The 21,572-nt window shown below is 39.8% G+C and overlaps 4 protein-coding genes across 11 annotated transcripts in view; 2 read left to right on the forward strand and 2 right to left on the reverse strand.

Annotated features, from left to right (window-relative positions):
* itsn2a (intersectin 2a) overlaps nucleotides 1-2,430 on the forward strand; it is a 38,897-nt gene extending 36,467 nt beyond the window's left edge. For all 6 annotated transcript variants that reach the window (XM_023430308.2, XM_023430310.2, XM_087180371.1 and 3 more), the window contains 4 exons: nucleotides 79-161; nucleotides 1,045-1,128; nucleotides 1,249-1,422; nucleotides 1,696-2,430. In XM_023430308.2, the coding sequence (XP_023286076.1) occupies nucleotides 79-161; nucleotides 1,045-1,128; nucleotides 1,249-1,422; nucleotides 1,696-1,847 (493 nt within the window). In that variant the 3' untranslated portion in view covers nucleotides 1,848-2,430. The remainder of the gene's footprint in view (nucleotides 1-78; nucleotides 162-1,044; nucleotides 1,129-1,248; nucleotides 1,423-1,695) is intronic.
* Nucleotides 46-6,372, reverse strand: fam228a (family with sequence similarity 228 member A). 3 transcript variants are annotated; one of them, XM_023430319.2, is made up of 9 exons: nucleotides 6,241-6,372; nucleotides 5,889-5,974; nucleotides 4,519-4,701; nucleotides 4,368-4,445; nucleotides 3,968-4,162; nucleotides 3,788-3,868; nucleotides 3,558-3,645; nucleotides 2,850-3,006; nucleotides 46-2,705 (listed from the first exon to the last, which is right to left on the reverse strand). In XM_023430319.2, exons 2-9 carry the CDS (start codon nucleotides 5,970-5,972, stop codon nucleotides 2,579-2,581), a joined length of 993 nt encoding a protein of 330 aa, XP_023286087.1. In that variant the 5' UTR covers nucleotides 5,973-5,974; nucleotides 6,241-6,372; the 3' UTR covers nucleotides 46-2,578. The 3 variants fall into 3 exon arrangements, with proteins under 3 accessions (XP_023286087.1, XP_023286082.1, XP_087036498.1); XM_023430314.2 differs by having other exon boundaries at nucleotides 46-3,006; nucleotides 6,241-6,364; XM_087180372.1 differs by lacking the exon at nucleotides 4,368-4,445 and having other exon boundaries at nucleotides 46-3,006; nucleotides 6,241-6,364.
* Nucleotides 6,373-7,409: 1,037 nt separating this feature from the next.
* Nucleotides 7,410-8,970, forward strand: LOC147817739 (uncharacterized). Its single transcript, XM_087180373.1, has 2 exons — nucleotides 7,410-7,484; nucleotides 8,170-8,970. The coding sequence occupies exons 1-2, from the start codon at nucleotides 7,421-7,423 to the stop codon at nucleotides 8,685-8,687; spliced, it is 582 nt and encodes a 193-aa protein (XP_087036499.1). The 5' UTR covers nucleotides 7,410-7,420; the 3' UTR covers nucleotides 8,688-8,970.
* On the reverse strand, nucleotides 8,905-20,908 carry gnpat2 (glyceronephosphate O-acyltransferase 2). The gene is made up of 16 exons (XM_023430313.2): nucleotides 20,779-20,908; nucleotides 18,157-18,357; nucleotides 17,886-18,062; nucleotides 16,663-16,792; nucleotides 16,413-16,540; nucleotides 16,209-16,284; nucleotides 15,527-15,678; nucleotides 15,093-15,223; nucleotides 12,779-13,020; nucleotides 11,337-11,588; nucleotides 11,171-11,250; nucleotides 10,765-10,905; nucleotides 10,245-10,344; nucleotides 10,054-10,147; nucleotides 9,868-9,929; nucleotides 8,905-9,716 (listed from the first exon to the last, which is right to left on the reverse strand). Exons 1-16 carry the CDS (start codon nucleotides 20,788-20,790, stop codon nucleotides 9,664-9,666), a joined length of 2,031 nt encoding a protein of 676 aa, XP_023286081.1. The 5' UTR covers nucleotides 20,791-20,908; the 3' UTR covers nucleotides 8,905-9,663.
* Between the last annotated feature and the right edge of the window lie 664 nt (nucleotides 20,909-21,572).

The following is a 21,572-nucleotide window of genomic DNA, read 5'->3' on the forward strand; positions in this document are numbered from 1 at the left end:
CATGGGCATCTGCATGAATTTCAGCAAAGAACGAATTAGTCTGTCTGGAATTTTCACAAGTTTATTGTTTTTTTGTAGGACAACATGGGTCCAGAAAATCAAGGCAGCATCTGAACATTTCATAGAAACTGAGAAGAAAAAGAGAGAGAAGGCTTACCAAGGTAAACACAGTCACTTTTCACCTAAGTGAAACTACTAAGTGAACAAAGTGTGTTCAGCTAGTGTCCTCACAGAGCAGGTGATCTCCATTAGCACCAGTAATCAAAAGCTTGGAATGCAGTGAAACGGGATACATGAACACAATGTCCACGTTCACACCCAAATTTAATTACATCGATTGTTGCCTTAATAATTAGTTACCAAAAAAAAAATCACATACAGTGCAACACTGTATGTAACAGTGTTGTAATGTAATGTATGATTGTAGGAAAATTATTAGGGTGGGATCTTGTATTTCAATTAAAAAAAAAAAAAAAAAAAGCAATATTCTCCTCTTAATATCACATATAGTTGTGAGTTGATTCAACTAATTTAACCATTTTATAACTAAAAGGCAGAATATAAAGAATTTGATAAGTGTATTCTAATGTAAATACACAATATATTCATGAAATAATTTTCACTATGGCATCAGTGCACATGTTAGTAGAATAAGCAATTTTCAAAATTATGGCTAATACAACAAAATGATGAATATTCCAAATTTTAGAATAAAGAGATACTAAGAAAAAGGCTAAACTTGAATGTAATGAGACAATTTTATGATACATTTTCTGTTGTATGGCATACAGGTTAATGCGAATGTGATTTTGTTTTCAAAATCAATCCAGAATATAAATAAAAACATAAATATGGGGTGAGTAAATAAACACAAAAAAACTTATCTATAATCCTCCTCCCCTAATAATTTGTATACAGTCCCTTACTAATTTTTACCACCTGTGTGTATATTGTCCACACATTATTCACTACATCAGTTGTTTCAACAATCAAAGCCTCGTGTGTGTTTCAGGCTCATGTCTAATGGCTCTGTGTTTGTTTTAGCTCGTTCCCTGAAAACCAGTGGTATCGGCCGCTTGCTGGTGACTGTCACTGAAGCTCAGGAGCTCAAGGCCTGTAAGCCCAATGGTGAGGCTCTGTGATGGGATAAGACTGTCCAGGGTTCCATTTCTTAAAGAAATATTAATACAGTGTGTATTACAAAAGTAATGACTAGTTCATTTGAAAACCCTCATTATTTCTCTCCAGGTAAAAGTAACCCGTACTGTGAGCTGACCATGGGGGCTCAGTGCTACACCTCCCGGCCCATCAGCGACACTCTGAACCCCAAGTGGAACTTCAACTGCCAGTTCTTTATCAAAGACCTCTACCAGGACGTCCTGTGTATCACTGTGTTCGAGAAAGACCAGTTCTCACCAGATGGTCAGTGGATAAAGAGATGCTTACTCAGACATAATGGATTATAAAGCTTTTGTGCAGTTTGTCCCGTCAGTACAGAATCAATGGAACAGACATAATCCTTGACTGGATGCGAGGTTCTGATGATTGCTTTTGTTTTGTTGTGTCTCTCTTTCTGTTCTTTCTGACATGACTGTGTGTTTCAGATATTGAAAGCCCATGAAGCTGTTTGTAAACATGGTCTTAAAAGCACTAATTTCTGCAGTTTTACTAAATGACTGTTTTCTGCATCTCCAGATTTCCTGGGTCGGACCGAAGTTCCTGTGGCAACCATCAAGAAAGAGATGGAAAGCAAAGGTGCTGCAAACCGACGCCTACTACTACATGAAGTCCCAACTGGAGAGGTTTGGGTGAAACTAGACCTACAGCTTTATGAGCCCAGCAAATGAGGACAACACACACCCAAACACTCCCTCAGGCACAGACTTTCATTCCATAGCAATGAGGAGACATTTTTCATTAGAAGAAACATTTTAAAAGCCTAAAAGTTCCTGTTTGTAGCAGTGCAAGAGATGCAACGAAAAACCCATTCTGCTACTCGTTCTGCCCTGAGCCATCAAGACGCGACCTCAAAAAGAAAGGGAAGTAGAGCGAGAAACGGGTGAAATATCCTCAGAAGTAGTAATTTATTGTGGAAAAGGGAATTTTTGCTACAATCAAATCAGCAAAAATGTGAACAGAATTGCCAATACTTTATTTGCCATGCCTTAAAATGTAACCAGGAAGTTTTCCTAAATGGTTACGAAATGTAATATTTTTATATCATATATACAAATTTGTATACGATACTATTTCACTCTTAATGAGGGAATACAGCCTGTCCTACACGTGTTCACGTACCCTATTATACATTCACCCTGCCCGTTGTTGCACACCATTGTACAATGTAATGTCAACGGTTACCCCTGCGGTGTAACCAAGTCTGCCATTAAATCTTGAAAATGGCGTGAATAAAAAGGTACATACAGTAAACATTTTTCTTTGTTGTGGCTTAATGATTTTACTACTTTCTCAACACATTGTTTGTTTACCAGAGTCCTGACACTTTCAAGTAGGGTACCTGGGAAAACTGAGGTAGTTAAAAGCGAATCGAGGTGAAGATGTGTGTTAAACAAGGATTTTATTTGAACGTAGGAAAGGACTGAAGTTGCTGTAAACTTCCACTTGTGGAGAAACAACAGCTGGTCTGATGGCACCTTCCATCTGGTGTGGCAGTTGCATTTATGTGGTAAGGTATCGAATCAAGCCTGGATGAGACACTTACGTTACTTCTAACACACAACTTATTACTGTGATTCTTAGCTGATGTTGTGGTGTCGTTGCATATCTTAGTGTTATAGAAAATATGGTTTATAAATAAAACTAATTCTCTTAATGCCGTATATACGTACCTGCTGAACTTCCTTCTTTCAGCCTCATCCACCACTGGAGTTTTTCTGGATGAGGATGAGGCCTGTTGAGGTGTGCTGGCCTGAGGTGTCACAGACTCACTGAGAGGACGATCACTGTGAGGTAGCTTCTTTGCTTGTCTCCCTGTGTATTTACATCCTAAGATAGAACAGAAACCAATTTATAATTTGAAGAGTCATTAAAAACCACAAATCTGTCTAAAGATTTAAAACTAATAAGGATTCACAATGATTTGTGTTGACTGTAGCGGAAGCTACAAGTGACATTAATGATTATCCATGCAAAACTACTGTTTAGCATTTAGCTAAAATGCTAAAGTAATGTAACAGTAGCACATGTGGAGATGACTCACTAATGTTCTCTATAGCACAATATAAGTTTGCTAACACTAGCTAACATTAGCCACCATAAGTTATTGGTCATACCAGACCAAGTAAGGCAAACCCCTGAGTGTTTTGAATTGCACAGGGTGCCTTTAAATGCTTATGAATACAACTTGAATACTTTGAATACATTTGGAATAGGAAGATTTTGTTATTACATCTTTCAAAAGTAACATAGCTTTGCTTTAATTTCCCCAAATTTAAGAGAAAATGCCACTACAGTTATCTCAGTTCAAAACTCAAAGCAAAGCATTCACATTAAGTCTGAAATTTCGTTTTGGTTAAAAAAGGAAAATACCCAGATACCTGCTTCACAAGAACGAGCTGTTCTCTTTTCCTCCAGTCTTTGATGTAACTGAAGGTGTAATGAGTCCTTTAAGTCAGCTGTGTTGAGCTGGCGATAGAGTGGTTAATAGATTGTCAGTAATGGACACATTTGAAATATGTGAATATGTCCAAAACTGTTTTTTTTTTCTTTTGTTTTTTTTTTTTTTTTTTTTAAATATTGAGTAAAATATTTAAGTCACAAAAATCACCTTGAAGTATTGTGGCTTTTTGATGTTGAGAAGAAAGGGATTGTACTCCTTTAGATCATAAGTTTCTAGAAACACAAAACCCTGACGGTGAAAGACAGTAGTCAGATTAATATATATCTCTTTAGTTAGCTTTGCTTATTTTTGTAGTAGCACAAAAAAAAGTCTGAGCTTCAGCATTACCTTGGTGTTGCAGTGTTGGAGATAGCGACTATACAAGCTCTGGCGCCTCTTGACCTCCAAAGTGCTACAGCTGGACACATGTTCCTCCACTCTCCTCTGGAGGGGAAACCATACACGCTCAGTCCAGCGCTTGTGCAGCAGCTCCCTCCTCCTCAGCTGTGTGACATCTCTTTGGCTCAGAAACCTCTCCAACTCCTCAATGACGACACATTTAAGCCAACATGGGAGTTACAAAAAGGTCAATGTGTTTCCCTGCGACTCAAAGTCTTTTCTTTTGTAACACCATGAAGAGCAAGATATGGAAAAAGCTGCATCATTTTACTGAAAGTAACGTAAGTTAGAGAATGTAAGCACATTAAACACAAAAACAGCAAAGCTATAGAAACCACAAGCATCTTACCTTCACAAAACCATTTTCTGTGTCCAGTAAAGGTTTGATTATCTCTCTTGCCTGTTGATTTTCAGCCTCCATCTTTGTCTAAATGCCAACACATGCAGTAAGAAAAGTAACCTCCTCTCTGTGTATGCATGTTCGTGGATGAGTGCACTACCTGCAGTTGTCTTAGGGAGGTGTGAGAGGGCCAGTCCTGTTTGGCACCGGGCTGTGATCCAGAGGGCGAGGCTTCATCCCTTTCCCCTGCTCTTACACGTCCACTGCTGCTCCTCGGCATCACACTCGGCTGCGATGGCCACTTCCTAGCCCCTGTGGCGTCCTTCACACCTGCCGTGCACTCCTGAAACACCAGTAGAGTCACTTCTGTGGACGCTTATCAACTATGATCTGTAACTATTTAAAAACATGTTGTTGTTCCGGTTTGCAGTGTACAGTTTCATTTTCAGAAATCATGTGTACCCACTGTGAATGCAAGAATGCGTGAAAACAAACTGCACAGCCACAAGTGGATTGTTGACTCCTGGAAATCCCAGCTCGAGCTCACAGACAGACCAAACACAATCATGTAGCTGTACAGAAGGTAACAAAAGCCAGCACAACAGGCAGTGACAGATCGTATCACTGCCTGGAAACACGAGCTGCTTCTCACTGTTACGCAAACACATACAGTATGGTAGAACATGTATGTGAGAGCAGTATGGAGATTTTTTTGGCATGACTTAGAAGGTTTGATATCAGCGCGAAGGTGGCAGCTTCTTTCCTTGCTGTGCCTTTTGATGTGTTTGTCTGAACTAGTAGTACTATCTTGATTTAATGTGCAGTACATGCATTTGGATGCATTGTTCATTTGCATTTCACCTGATCCAGCACCATGTACTTTCTTTCTGTTGTCCATGTTGATAACAGTAGCTACAATATGTGTCTGTCAATAACTTGAAACCTTTTTCATTAATCCCTTTGCTAAGGCATCAAGATTCCAGCATCGTACATTCAGACATGTCACTGTACTGACAGGACAGGACAGAAAGAAGGGCAGCCATGCATTCAGACGGGTATTGTACCCGCTGCCAAACTATCCAGGCTGGCAAGGGTACACAGCCTCTCTGACATTAAAAGACTGGTGATAAATTATTAGTTGGCAAGAGTTCACAGTTTCACTCTGTGAAAGGGCAACAGCAGTGTGCATGCAAGAGAGAGAAAAAAAATCTATATATCATACTGTTGAGCAGAAAACCTTCACCCTTATTGCTCTTCAATAGCTAGAGGTTGATTAATTTGGCAGGGTGGTAAACTGACAAGTGTTGGCTCTGTGTGTGTGTGTGTGTGTGTGTGTGTGTGTGTGTGTGTGTGTGTGTGTGTGTGTGTGTGTGTGTGTGTGTGTGTGTGTGTGTGTGGCAGTCCTGATGTAGATGATTATAAAAAGTTGTTGGTGTTTTAAAGTTGCATTATAAGACTATTACTTAGATCTTTTTTGTTTTTAGTGGCACTTATACATTTATTAAGAGACACTTGCATGTTTTTCCTTACCTCTGGTTTCAACAGGCTGACAGGAAATGGTGTGTGGAAGGTGATCAAGCCACTGGCAGTGTCTTTCTTCTTGATAGGGCTCATCCCTGCATCATGAGAAAAAAATACTTTTGAGTCATCAGTGATGATAACTAGCTTGTTATGGGTCTATTGGCCCCAATAAATCTTAATCTATATGTGTATTAGCTAAAGCCCTTGGTGCCACAGGCTAAACAGGCTACATTTGTATCACTTAAGGGCTACAAACTGTGGGAGAGCAATATTGCATGAAATTAAATTAAATCTAATCCAATCGGTGCCTTTACTTTAGTAATTAAGCCTGTGGCGCAACCGCAGTGTTATGGTTTCTTACCTTTGTTGACTTGAGGACGTTTGGGTCGAAAAATTAAACACAATATCCCTGGTTTACGGTCTGAAGGTCGTCACATTAAAAACGTGAAGCATTTTAAGAGTGGCAACTGCTTGTTCCCCCCTCAGACCTGCCTCAGCTGTCAACAGAGGTAGTAACCTGCAGGGAGAAGGAGAGATAGCGGAGGGGAGAGGCCTCCTCCAGGTGTCCTACCGTCTGGAGGTTTTCCGTTGCCATGACACCGGCACACACAAGCGAGCCGAGACGAGCACGCGCTGCAAAGACGTTCTCAGGACGCACGCGGCGTTTCATATGTAAGCATATCAATCTATATACATTTTGTTTAACAAATTTAAAGTTTCACAAATAAAATCTTAATGGACCAAAATTCTTGGGACAGGAGCGACAATTAATGACATAATTGGTCAAAAACATAAATTATTACATATATTTTAAATTCGGCACTGAGATATTTAACAGCTCGTACAATTTTCACCTTGTAATTATTTATTTTTCCCCGTATAAAACTTCAAAATATTTTTTTGTTCTTAATTATTCTCCATAACAATAGCAATAGTCCTATCTATTTTAGGCAGGGTGATTGCTACCTTGTCTAACACTCACGTGTGTTTAGACAGACTGAGTTTATCCCGCCTGAGTGGTTGGCTATATACTCACAGACCGGAAAATATCATCCTCTAGACACTGAGACAATCAGTACATGTGTTATTTGAAAGAGTAGTTAATGACATCACAAGGGATCCCGTCTGACACCCAACTCATATTCAAAGAAATCCGTGGAATAACGAAAAGTTGTAGCTTATTTAGGTGACCATTTGGTATTTTAAATTCTAAACAAAAAAGATTCAAAGTAAGCCCTGTGAGTTCAGAGAGTTTCAGAAAGTCTATTTCTGAGGAGCTTGCTCGGGCCTGTAAAGCTGCTACTATAAGGTGCACTGGGTTAAAGAGTTGTACTCTGCTGGTCTTAATAAGCCCGTTGACACCTGATGTGCACTTTCAAGGTGTTCCACGGCAACACTCCCGACACCTGTGGAGAATGCGAGTACTTAATGTTTGGGTATTAGCTGCGTAAAGGCAGGGCAGGGCTTGGCCAGATCATAACTTGGGATTTTCACTGCTTTCTTTCTTTTCGTTGCCGGGTCCAGGACAGGGGGGAGACTACATGGATTGGTGGACTTCGTTGGCAGCGTGTATTGCCCTGCTGTGGATATTCTGCTTCATAGACGGTAAGAGAAAAATGACAAGTGGAGATTTGTAAACTGGACTACCTTAAGGCGGAAACATATTCAATGTAAAGCACTTCACTTGGTATAAACCAAATTATATTTTCTTTCAGATTTGTTAAGAATTAATTATCAGTTGCCCAAAAGCCATAAACGGACGGGACATCTTAAATCAGGAAGTCATGACATTATTCAGATTTTACGCACGCTGCCGCATGTGTAACAGTGGATGTCACCCACTAAAATATTAAGGAGTCATTTTGTGTGTAGTACATCTTAGACTAAGAAGGTGTAATTTAATAAATGCTTCGCAAAAATAGTGGTTGTCCTCACATTAGACTTTCTTCTTTGGCATTTTTGTGACTAATAATTCGAAAGGGTCTTATGCCTAATCTTTCCGAGACATACTCTTGCCAACAGCGAAACTGCAATAGAAAGTAAGAATTTGTCTGTATTGCAGATTAAATCATTTGTGATATTGGTTAATTTAACTGATGATTGATCCTGTGCAGCAGGAGTGCGTAATAACGCACCACACCACTCGCTTTGCGTGCTCAGGTGACACCCACTGCCCACATGGCTGCTGTACAGACTTAATCCAGTGGCAGACGCTGTTTGTAATGGTAACTGACATTAGCCACAGTGTTAAATTAGACTCCAGCTGACCCCGTTACCCTCTTATCTCCAGGCAACGCCGTGCTTGAGCTGCGGCTGCTCTTCCATGCTCTGACCAAAGCAGCTTGTCACCTGTACCTGGCCCTGCTCCCGCTGCGCCGAGCCGCCACCCACTTCGCGGACTGCGCGAGATACCTTTTCAACCATGCCCAGCAGACCCCCTCCCCTCACGGCTACCCCCACCAAGGCCAACCCCTGGCCAGGAAAGGCACGCTGCACTTCCTGGAGGGCATGTGCGTGGTGTGCGAGACGGTGCCTAACCTGATGGGTGCAGCGCTCAGTGTGGGCGCCGCCTTCTGCCACATGCTGCAGGGAGGCTTCTACGTCCTGGCGGCGACGCTGCGCACCATCCAAGTCAACCTGTTCTCCCAAATGAACGGCGAGAAGGAGAGATGGGACAAAGAGCGACACAGAGCCAGAGAGAGCGAGAAAAAGTTAAATTCTAAAGTGTTGGAATACATCTCGGTGTTTTGTCAAGACCCTGTCAGCGCTTTACGCATCAAGGTCGACGTGCCACCTGTGTATAGATAATCTTTGTTCTTGTAAAAAAAATGTCCTGGTTAATTGGCACATAAGAGGCCTTCTTCTAATTGCTGAGGGGTTACAGGTGCAGGCAGAGTGTTGATTGGTTTGCAGAGAGGACAGGAGGTTGAACTTTGACCTCTGGTGTTGCTGGGGGAATAGTACCAACAGAATCAGAAAAGAAATGATATTAAAGTGTGAAAAAGATAAAACAATCTATGGTGCATTTTGTTACATTTGTTTTACATTTATTGAGATGTAAAGAAGTTAAAATAAATTTCTCAAACGAAAATCTCACGTGTTTGATTGGTTGACATTGTTGTGATATTTATATCCTTATTGCTACATTAATGCACATACAATCAAGTGTCATAATTCAGTGTCGGTGTTTACTATCTAATTGGGCTTAAGTCAGCAGACAGTTTATTTATCAGTGCTTTTTTGCTCATTCACACTATCAGTCGTATCAATCAACAATAAATCTGGAACAGAAAGTTAAAAATGTATTAACACAATGTAAGTTATTAAAATGAAGTCATAGTCCACAGGCATCACCAATGCTTCTGTCACACCTGGAAGGGCAGGAAGGCACTTTTGTTTTTTGTTTTAATTTAAAAACTGTTTTCATCAAAAACTACTTCTGATTATAACATCAAACAAAATCAGCTACACCGTCACCTTTGGGTCACCATGCCAGGTGTTTGTAGCTTTATCTTAGCCCTGTCAGATCTGTAAGGGATGAGAGCGAGGACATGGAGAGGGGGAGGTAGTGAATGTTCAGGAGTGGAACGCAGCCAGGTTAAGTCCAGCATCCAGGATAAAGTATTTTGTCTGAGAGCTCAGAGTTAAGGTGCAGCAGTTCTGCATAACGGCTCCGAGGGAAGAGGATGAGGACAAAGATGTGAAAAGGGAGAGGAGGACGGGGTCAAACAGGGGTGAACAGGACTGTGGGCTGATACTTAGGATGGATTTGTTCCATTGGAGACTAAAGCCTCGCATCAGGTGTAGTCTGGAGCATCTGGGGAAGGATTTTCCCCACTACAGGGAGAGAGGAAAAAGAAAAATCCCTCATGTTTTTGGTATGGTAAACGACAGTCTATTTTAAAGGCAGAAAGGTAAACTAGACCAAAAATATTCATTTGCAAGACTCAAAACAACTGCTCTATCTTCATCAAAAATCACAACTCACAAAGTGCGTCTCCAATTCTTTTAACAGCTGCTTTGTTCACTTTGTATTCACTCTGCTCAGACCTGTGATGAGGAAACAAGATACTCATGCATAACTTTGGCATCAAAAATGCAAACAGCTTCTCAACCACCACAGAAAATGAGCTTAAAACCAAACAGATTTGCAGGGGCTAATCCCATTACTCACGCCTTGAACTTTGTCACAGCCTCCAGTCGTTGCAGAGCCGACAAAACGTTTTTCTGCGTGTCAGATGAAAGGGCTTCATAGGTGTGAAGCTCACCTGCACAACAGAGAGATAATCACGGCGATGTGGTTTGCTGAGCTGGAGAAGCTGGAGACAGTTCTAGAGGTCAGAGTTGTCACACTTTCTGTTTTACCTGAGAGGATGAGCTTTGTAGCCAGGTTTCTCACAGCAGGTAGGACCTGTTTCTCTGTGAACACATGAACCCCATCTTCAGAGAGGTACCTGAACATCACCTGGACATAAAAACACAACCTGATCAAGCAGACGAACCTAAACTTTCTTCTTTTCTTATATATTATGTTTTTATATTTGATTAATTCTGTTGTAGCAGGCCATTTAAAAAGAGAAAAGTGCCATAAACTAAACTAACTTCCAGGTAATGCTTTGGAAAATTATTGGGAAATGGTTTCATTTTCCACCACGGAGGTTTAAATTCTGTTTCAAAGCCTCATTAAATTTTGTTGACCTAAAAGTTGTCACATTTGAATAGACCAATCTAAAAATACTGCAATCAGCTGAAACACCAATCCCATTTAAAAATAAAAAGTTGGGGCTCTGAACTAAATTCTCCATCCTCTCCCTGCTAAATAACCTGAATTTCATTTATGTGCACGACGTGTTATCATGGTCATAGAAGGCACACGTCAAAGCACCTGATAGGAATCTATGAAGGGTTGTAGAAGTGCCTGCAGGAAGGACAGCGCCTCCAGCCCCGTGTCTGACAGTGTTACTTCCTGCTGGCTCAGGTGGACTGCTCCACATTTCTTCAGGAGGAAGCACGCCTCCTCAAAGTTCTGATTGATGGACAGACATTAACACAAAATCAGTAACATTATGTATAGATTTAAAATGAAGCAACAACTCAAGCAGCCATCATCCATCCAAGTATACTGGTTAAGTAGATAACCTGGGGTGCTATTGCTTCATCAGGCCAAATATGACAGAGGTAGAGCTACGAACTAAGATTTCCTACACGATTTCCTACACGATTTAAGAGGACGATAATCCTCCTGGTCCTGTGATGCTCGGAGGAAGCTGAGCCTTGACAGAGGGTGTTACCTGAGACAACTTGTCAGGGATGAAGATGAACTCGTAGGAAAAGAGCTCCTGCAGGAAGCAGAAGAAGGTGAAGAGCTCGTCTGTGAACACAACAGTAGATCACAATGAAGCGAGGGCACAGAATTTCACACTGTTATCTGGAAAAAATGTCGTTGTTAACCTTCACCTCTCCGTGTGCTCTTTGTGATGTGAATGGCGGTCGCGAGCAGGGCCGGACGCACAAAAACGTGCAGCGCCTGATTCCTATAGGAGGCCAGCATCAGCACCGCTGCCGCTATCTTTATCACGCCCTCCTCTGGGCTGATTGGACGCTTCCTCACTGTCTCTTCCTCCTGAACCAGGTAGACACGTCCCGCTTTGTGATGAACTACGGAGCGATGAAGGGCCATGGTGGATGACATCACATCGGAGTCTTGTCCTGCAGAAAATTATCTCCGTTATCTTTCTTTAATATGTAGTTTGGCATTTCAGAGGGTCGGACTGGCATCAGAATAGTTTGTGTGTACATGTGTGTGTGTGTGTGTGTTCATGTGCCTGCATATGTGAATCTACACACACCCAAGACCTGTAAAGTGAGACAGTTCAGTAGGGTCGTCTCAGGATAAGTTACTTAAAGTGCATTAATCCACCGAACATCTCCTAAGTGAATCTGAACGCTTGTGCCAACTCACATTCATCTAATCTGTCTGATCTACCTCAGAGCTGAAGGAGCCTTTAGTGTCCCGAGTAGAGACGCTGGAGGGAAAGCACTCGGTTACTTTTCTCTGCATTAACTCTGTCTGGTTCACTTCAAATGCAATATGCAAATGCCCCCTACTGGTCAGTCAAGGGATGTGAAGGTTAAGGCTTGCGAAGTCCCTCCGTGAGGAGAGCTTAATACTTATCCTAATCATGTGCTCAAGCTTAATGCAGCTGTATTTGCACATAAAATAAAATGTATTAAACCCATTCATTAAAGCTGGACAGCTTTTAACACTGCTATCCCAGACTGGTGTTTTAGATGTGGGCAGGAGAAGGGACATTTTCCCCCACTGTGTTTGGGAACACAATAGAGTTTAAAAGTTCTGGATGGAGATTGAACAAACTCTGGAAAACATATTGGGTGTAAATTGAGGACGATAGTGTTTTTTCTACTTGCCAAAAGTGTTATTTCTCTGTCATCGAAAAAGACCTACAACTTTACCTTTGCAAAAAATAACTTGCATACTAATAGGTAAAAAGCCTTTTTTTTTTTAGAGTTCATGGAGAATACAGATATCAGTGATGTAATGTGATAAATGTAGCTGGTGAACTCTGTTGTCTGATTTATCTAAATAACTGGATACCCTTTTTTTTATATAATATAAACAATATATGTATTATTTTATATAATTTTTATGCATTTATATTGTCTACATTTTTCTATAATTTAAGTGTTCACTTATTTCTTTAGGGTTTATGTTTTGTTCTTATTAGAAATTGACAACTATACTTTATAATGCCCCCCCCATTTAATTTAGACTTGGATGTGAATGTTTCTTTTCTTTGTTATTGCTACATGTTGTGTCAAAAAAAATAAAGATATTGCTGGAAAAAATACAAAACAAAACATTTTATCTTCTAACACACCATGCCAGTTCAGACGAGCCCCGTAGTCCAGCGCCAGCTTCCTGAGCCAAAGGGTTTTCTCTGTGAGCTGCTGCCACAGCAGACCCTCCTCTGTTAATACTGTGATAGGAGCCTGGAGCAACAGGCAGGCCATCAGAGACCATGGGCTGATCAGAGAGCCCTCTTCTTGGAGTCGTACCATCAGATGAGCCAGCCAGCTCACACAAGCCTGAGCCTCTGCAGTGGGCCTCTGAGGAAGATCTCTGAATAGAAATAAAGGGAGAGAAGAGAAGGGGGTGAGCAGGATGAAGGGAGGGACACAGCCAAACAGACTATGCTGCAGACAGACAGGAAAATAGATGATAACATGTCTGTAGCAACTACTGAGGATATTAGAGTAAGGCATAAAAATATAAAAAAAAAACGTCATAGTATAGTAAGGCATAAAAATATAAAAAAAACGTCATAGTATAGTAAGGCATAAAAATATAAAAAGATGTCATAGTATAGTAAGGCATAAAAATATAAAAAGATGTCATAGTATAGTAAGGCATGAAATGTCAAAAACATCATAGTATATTATGTCATAAAAACATAGTATAGTAAGGCATAAAAATATAAAAAAAACATAGTATAGTAAGGCATAAAAATATAAAAAAAAACGTCATAGTATAGTAAAGCATAAAAATATAAAAAAAACATCATAGTATAGTAAGGCATAAAAATATAAAAAAAAATGTCATAGTATAGTAAGGCATAAAAATATAAAAAAAAAATGTCATAGTATAGTAAGGCATAAAAATATAAAAAAAAACGTCATAGTATAGTAAGGCATAAAAATATAAAAAAAAACGTCATAGTATAGTAAAGCATAAAAATATAAAAAAAACATCATAGTATAGTAAGGCATAAAAATATAAAAAAAAACGTCATAGTATAGTAAGGCATAAAAATATAAAAAAAAACGTCATAGTATAGTAAGGCATAAAAATATAAAAAGATGTCATAGAATAGTAAGGCATAAAATGTCAAAAAACGGCAAAGTATAGTAAGGCATAAAAATATTTAAAAAACATCATAGTATAGTAAGGCATAAAAATATAAAAAGATGTCATAGTATAGTAAGGCATGAAATGTCAAAAACACCATAGTATATTATGTCATAAAAACATCATAGTATAGTAAGGCATAAAAATATAAAAAAACGTCATAGTATTGTAAGGCATAAAAATATTAAAAAAAACGTCATAGTATAGTAAGGCATGAAAATATAAAAAAAAACGTCATAGTATAGTAAGGCATGAAAATATAAAAAAAACGTCATAGTATAGTAAGGCATAAAAATATAAAAAGATGTCATAGTATAGTAAGGCATAAAAATATAAAAAGATGTCATAGTATAGTAAGGCATAAAATGTCAAAAACATCATAGTATATTATGTCAACACATAAATGAAAGATAAAGACTGAGATTTCAGGTGTATAGACTTCTAAACAGTCAGAAAGTTAAAAGGGACAGACTATCTTTCTTTAAAGTTATTTTTTCAGGCTTTTACCTTTATTACAGCTAGAGTGAGAGTGAGTGAGTGAGTGAGTGAGTGAGTGAGTGAGTGAGTGAGTGAGACGCTGTAAAAAGCCAGACCCAAAGTTGTGCCACCAGGTAAAGATTAAGTTCAAAGCACTTGCCCTACCACGTGAGCTAAAGAAGGAGCTAACAGCACAGTGTACCTTACACACATCATATATCTTATTTTGTCTCTCAGAGCACAACCTCCATCTGGGATGCACAATAGTTTCACTTTTATTTACTTTCAACTCCAGAACATAAGACTTTTATTAGAGGCAGGTCTTTATGTCTAATTCCCTGTTTGATATGTGTATGAGTATGAGACGAAGCCTCATTACCGATGACTTCTCCCTCCTGCTCTGTCTCATGTTTAGTTATTCCTTTACCTCCTTTAGTAATACGTTTATTTGCTGTAATGGAGGCATGGCTCAATGTGTGGGAGGTGCTCCTCCTCCTCCATGCAGTTCCTGAACAGCAGGGAAACCAGCCAATCAATTAAATCATTACAAAAGGAATTTAGAACTGGCACTAATGCAGGGATATAAAGGAATATTTATGGGAAATATAATTAAACACACGAACTAATGGGTAGACTTGGGTATGACTTTTTAATAACAATACTGAGTTTGGTTGGTAGCTAATGGGAAAATTTGAACTCATGACCTCAGCATTTCTAAAATCCTGGTTTAAGCCCTGTATGGTGAGTGTAGTGCACATGTAGAAAAACAGACTGAATATCCTGTACAGATTTGTAAAGAACTTTTGAACCTGGGTATGAGGTTGTATTGGCAGCGATTTATCTTGCCCTGGCAAAGCTGTCTGACTGACAGGGGATGGCCAAAGTTCACATGCATGGTGCCGTAATCTTCCTGAAGCACTTTGCTAGCCTTCAGCAGACCCTGCAGAGAAAGATGGAGGCTGGATGTGAATCAAAAGCAAGAATAATCAGCCTTTATTTATAGATGACCCTCCTCACTAGCAGTAATGAGGTCAAAGTCATATTGTTTGCAAATATTATATATGGACAAGAAAGAAAATGACATGTTAGTAGGGATTCAGAACAGTCCAGAGTAATGAGGCAGTCGGGTTCATCTGCACCCAATTAACCTTCCCCAGAACATTACATCTCAGTGAATCCTAGACAGTGGTGAGGTGTCTGATTATTAATTATTGCTGAAGTGAGTAATGTGAGCCGGACGCACCGTGGTGCTTTCTTTGGGCTTGGGGACACCCAGTAACTCGTGGGCAAGTAGCGACTCCTCCAGCACTCGGTCGTAGCTGATACTGACGGGCACCAGTGTGACGTCAAACACCTCACCTTTAAAGTAGGGCTCCAGCACCATGTGCATCATACCTGCAGACGCATACAGATAGCGTAGAGTGGTGAGACACATACACATAGGGATATATGGAGTACATACATCTATGAATAAATTCAACCTGAGATCAAAATTGAAAGATATCCTGGAATGAAAATAAGGAGTTAAAATGAGATTAAATATTAAGATACATGAAATTTTCTGAAACTACTGCACCTTTGTGTATTTTACCACTACATTTTATTTGTCAGGTTTTCAAATAATAATAATGTATGAATGCAGCTGTTGTTCCTTGCTGGCCATTACAGGAAAACTGTAAGAGTGTAGAAGACCCTTCTGATCAGAAAGCGACATGGTACACACTACTGCACAGTTGCAGTAGCAGAATACTTAAAGTAATATATAAAATAACAAAACAGCCATTAACCAATAAAGAACCATGTAATCGAGGGGTTGGAGACAGGACACAAAGGGAAAAGACCATCATGTTCATCTTGCTGTGAAATTAAAGCAACAAAGACTTCCCTGGGATTCACTAACACTGCGTTAACATGTGTACACTCACCTAATTTAGGCATCAGGGACTTCAGTGTGCGACTCCTCAATCCTTCCACATAAAACTCCATAGGAGCATGTCCTTTCTACAGAAAAGACATTAAACAGTTGGATGCAGCTGAAACAAACGTACTACTGTGGAATACTGATGCAATTTCTAAAAAGAGGAACAGCAAGTTTGGTACATCTGATGGAGCAGATTATCATATTTTACCCTGATGATGGTTTTGACATATTCTGACAGCACTGCCCAGTACAGTTTGTCAGAGCCGATGGCACGTCGGATAAAGAACGCTCCAGAGCGACGCAGGATCTCTCCTACCATCTTCATCCCTGCAAGAGCTTTATAGAGGAGGAGGAGGAGAAACAGAGAAATGAGCAGAGGGAGAAGTGAGCGTCTGAGATGTAATATATCCCCATGTCATCTATGATGTTCTGTTGCTTTAAATCAAATAGATACTTGCGAATTCCTGCAGCAATAACAGGTAAAGGGATGTCGTAGGTGAACAGGATGTAGGAGATCACTAAGAAGTCCACATAACTCCTGTGATTGGGCATCAGGATCACAGGAGTCTCCTGAATAGCTTGTTGGAGCTGCAACAACAGAAAAATTAAAGAAGGTTTAAGGGAGAAAAAAAAGAACTAGTATCAGTAGCAGCATGTTGGGATAGTTGTTAGAAAAAAAAACAAAACCCAAATCTAATTTAATATATGAATCAAAATGTATGCAAAGTAATCCATCTTTAATCTCAGTCCTCATAAACCTGTACGTAAGGAATAGTTTGACATTTTGGGAAAAGATTGATACCACAAGCTTAGCTTAGTTTAGCACAGCACAAACTCTGGAAACACAGGGAAATAGCTTGTCTGGCTCTGTCTGTTGTTTTTCCACTTTTTGTACAGATTAAACAAATGAGATTTAATGTCTTAATCAGTGAACTTTAGGTTTGCTGTTAGGTGGATTTTCTTACCTTCACACAGGGCCAGGCTAGCTGTTTCCTCCCATCTACAATCTATGTGCTAAGCTAAGCTAACGAAGCAGGCTGTAACATTCTTCTCAAGCACACAAATCAGCATTTTTCCCAAAATTCCTTTAATATGCTGTAAGACAAGACGGTAATTACTTCTTCACATTTTTTTATAAATAAAAACATATTTTAAGTTGCAGCTAGGAAGGGAAAATCAGCCTTTAAAATGAGTTGGTCAGAGGGCCATGTTTGATACGTTTGTAATTTAGAAAACGTAAGTAAGGGTTTGGATTAAATTATTAGGGAATAACATTTAAGCTTTGTCTGAAAGCTGCATAATATATTATAAGTTAACAGTCCACTGTTCATTTTTTGATCTTAAAAAGGTTCAGTTCAGCCAAATGAAAAGAAAAACATTAATGTGCTTTGAACATCTCAAACAAATGTCAGAGGCAGATGTATCTCAAAACCAGTGCAAATAAAACTCCAACAATGTATCTGCTAACAGCAGCCAGATATATATCTGTATGGTATAAGAGAGACCATATAGTACAATGTTTAATGTTTTGGGTGGACTCACCCTCTAAGATCTAATTCACAGAAACCTACACAAGTAGAGCAACAATTACTTTGCAGCAGTACATTTCAGTGGACAGTCCTCCTTGCTGTATATGTTTGGTATTTCAGTGCACAGTACTGATTATTTAATGGGTCCTGACCGTGTTGAGGCCTTCCATGTTGACAAAGACGCTGGTGAAGAGCCTCTTGAGCACCTTGGTTAGTGTGTAGCCCATCAGCCTGATAAACCCCAGCTGCAGGTTTTGAGACATTTCCTCCATAATCCCACAAGCCTCCTCTTGCACCTCCTCCACCGATGACCCCGTCTCCATGGCGATCTGAAGAGGGATGCAGGGAGAAGACTGACCCCATGCTGATTAAGTTGCACGGTGAAATTTCATTGTAACATTTTGTTTTCAATCACAGTCTCACCTCTTTGGTTACATAGCGTAGATACTGGGACTCCAGCACAGCTTTGTTGAGTTCAGCCGTGGAGCAGGGTGCAGCTCCCTGGTAGGGGTGGGGGTTAAAGCTCCTGAAGGCATGGCCAAGATCACTGCTGCGCCGCCTCTCCTCCAATATATCCACAAAGTCCTCTTCATTTTTCAGGCCTGCCCTGCCTGAATCCCTATACTGGAGAAAGTAGCCGTGCTAATGTTAAAGTTAAGGCTGATGTTTGACACCTTCCATAGGAAAAGAACTGGATGGAATAGAAACGTGGCGATTTATAGATCGTCTTGGGAAGAAAGAAAGAGAAAATACGGGAAGTTAATAGCTGCTGTGGGTACAAATAACAACCTAGCACCTAAAGTCATGTACAACCCCTGGCAAAAATTATGTAATCATCACTGTTGGAGGATGTTCATTCAATTGTTAAATTTTGTAGAAAAAAAAAAAAACTAATCACAGACATGCCATAAAACAAATTATTCAAAATGCCAACCTTCTGGCTTTTTTTTTAAGATCAAGCAGAGGAAATAAATATGTAATCACTCAATTCTGGGGAAAATATTATGGAATCATGAGAAAAACACTCCACCATTAGTACTTTGTTGCACCACCTCTGGCTTTTATAACAGCTTGAATTCTCTGAGGCATGGACTTGACTATTGACAAACAGTATTCTTCATCAATCCGGCTCCAACTGTCTCTTATTGCTGTTACCAGATCAGTTTTGCAGGTTGGAGCCTTAGTCATGGACCATTTTCTTCAATTTCCACCATAGATTTTCAATTGGATTGAGGTCCGGACTATTTGCAGGCCATGCCATTGACATTATATGTCTTTCTTGAAGGAAAGTTTTCACGTCTTTTGCCCTATGGCAAGATGCATTATCATCTTGAAAAATGATGTCATCATCACCAAACATCCTTTCAATTGATGGAATAAGAAAAAAGTGTCCAAAATTTCAATGTAAACTTGTGCATTTATTGAAGATGTAATGACTGCCATCTCCCCCGTGCCTTTACCTGACATGCAGCCCCATATCATCAATGACTGGAAATTTGCATGTTTTCTTCAGGCAGTCGTCTTCATAAATTTCATTGGAACGGCACCAAACAAAAGTTCCAGCGTCATCACCTTGCCCAATGCAGATTCACGATTCATCACTGAAATACCACTTTCATCCAGTCATCCACAGTCCATGAATGCTTTTCTTTAGCCCACTGTAACCTTGTTCTTTTCTGTTTAGGTGCGTTTGATGGCTTTCGTTTGGCTTTTCTGTATATAAATCCCATTTCCTTTAGGCGATTTCTTACAGTTCAGTCACAGACATTGACTCCAGTTTCCGCCCATTTGTTCCTCATTTGTTTTGTTGTGCATTTTTCTGTTTTCAAGGCATATTGCTTTAAGTTTTCTATCTTGACACTTTGATGTCTTCCTTGGTCTACCAGTATGCTTCCCTTTTACAACCTTCCCATTTTGTTTGTACTTGGTCCAGATTTTAGACGCAGCTGACTCGGACCAAACAACATCTTTTGCAACATTCTGTGATGATTTACCTTCTTGAAGAAGTTTCATAATCCTGTCCTTTGTTGTCTCTCATGTTGGAGCTGTGATTCATGTCAATCCGCTTGGTGCAACAGCTCCCCAAGGTGTGAGCACTCTTTTTTAACTGCAGACTAATTAGCAGGTTTAATCTGATGCAGGTGTTTGTTTTAGAACGGCAAATTACACTACAACAATTTTCTTTCTTTCTTTCTTTTTTTTTTTATTGTTTCTTAAAGCCAGAAGGTTGGCATTTTAAATAATGATAGTTTTGTGGCATGTCTGTAATTTGCTTTTTTCCAACAAAATTAAACAGTTGAATTAACATCCTCCAAGATAGGTGAGTCCATAATTTTTGCCAGGGGTTGTAGACAGAAAGCTGACTTTTTGACACCACAAGTGGGAGCCAGCTGTGGTCCAATACACAACTTACACAAGTGTGATGTAGGACAATTGAAGCCTCCAGGATACACTGTGGAGGATGAACTTCTCAGTGAAGAATGAAACATCTTGTGTCCAGCAGTTAAAACTTTTGAATTTAAAAAATACTTGTTTAATCATTGTGGAATTCTTTTTAATGAGTAGAAAGTAAGTATAAGAATTTTAAATAGGAAATTGAACTTAAAACACTGCATTTTATACATATTTTATAATATGAAAACATGACGGTCTTTATCCAGTTAAGAACGAAAACAACACAATGATTCATTATCAGCAGTCTCTGTGTTGTACTCTGACCTCCTAATGCTGGTTGGTGGCTATTAAGCAACATCTACTTACAAACATTAGTTAGAGCAGCTTATACATCTCAGCTCTACTGGACAGATCTGTTACAACTCAATGAGACCCCAGCTTGGAGACTGACAACGTACAGGACATGATCCGATATGTTTGGCTCAGTCGGTCTCATCCTAAGCTCCGTACATTTTTAAATTTATAGTCAACGTTAATTTTTAAAGCTGAGAAGCTCGTGCTCGGGGTGGGGGGGAGCTGGACTGAAGTGTCGAGAGAAGTGTTGTGGATGAAAACACACACACATTTCCAAAGGAAACTGAGGTCTCTTACCGTGTGAGTCATTCCGTACAGGAACAAACACAGCCCTCGCAGGTGCAGACGGTTGTCCTCATTAACTTTCGCTTTCCGTATTCGAAAGAGTCCTTCGATGCACCCTGCGTTACGGTGCAGCACCCTGGGGCCCAGGCCAATGGTGTCGCTGGATTTTGGAAACTCCTCCCGCATATTGTAACGTACAGCCCCTTTGCCCTCTAATAACCCCTACACTAATGTGCATGGTAAGATATGGAGCAAAGTGGAACTGAGAACAGCTGAGTTTAGCTACTTAGTAGAAAAGTGCATGAATATACTGTTTATTGACATGCACGTGCTCATACATTGTATATGATGTACTAGTACTTTTTTCTGATTCAGTATTTATTCCAGCACTCTTTGCACACTGAACGCCTGTGGGCCTAGAATAATTGACAGAAAATCTTGTCACTTGTATAGAGATGAACTAATTATTATCACATAACCATTAATTAATTATACATCTAGTGCACAATTTCCCTTCTGTGCTATTCATGGATCATATCAATAAGTCTTCTCTCTTTTTTCCAAGGATTGGCGAGAAATGTTAATGATGAAAATCTAATTGCAATCAAATTAACTGCAGTGTGAGCCAAAGTAATTGCAAATAATTTTATGTATCGCTCATGAATTGAGCAAAGAATTCACAAGCATGAATTTTAGAGCGTGAAATGGAGGCCGGAAAGATGAGGCCTGCTCAGGTAAACCTGCACCTAGTGTCAGCGTGCATCGCTCCACCTGCTCCATCTGCACCCGCAACCAAACTCCTCCAG

The sequence above is a fragment of the Seriola lalandi genome, unplaced genomic scaffold (genome assembly GCF_002814215.2).
Source record: "Seriola lalandi dorsalis isolate HSWRI2012SDOR001 ecotype SW California unplaced genomic scaffold, Sedor1 jcf7180002054901, whole genome shotgun sequence".
NCBI lineage: Eukaryota > Metazoa > Chordata > Actinopteri > Carangiformes > Carangidae > Seriola > Seriola lalandi.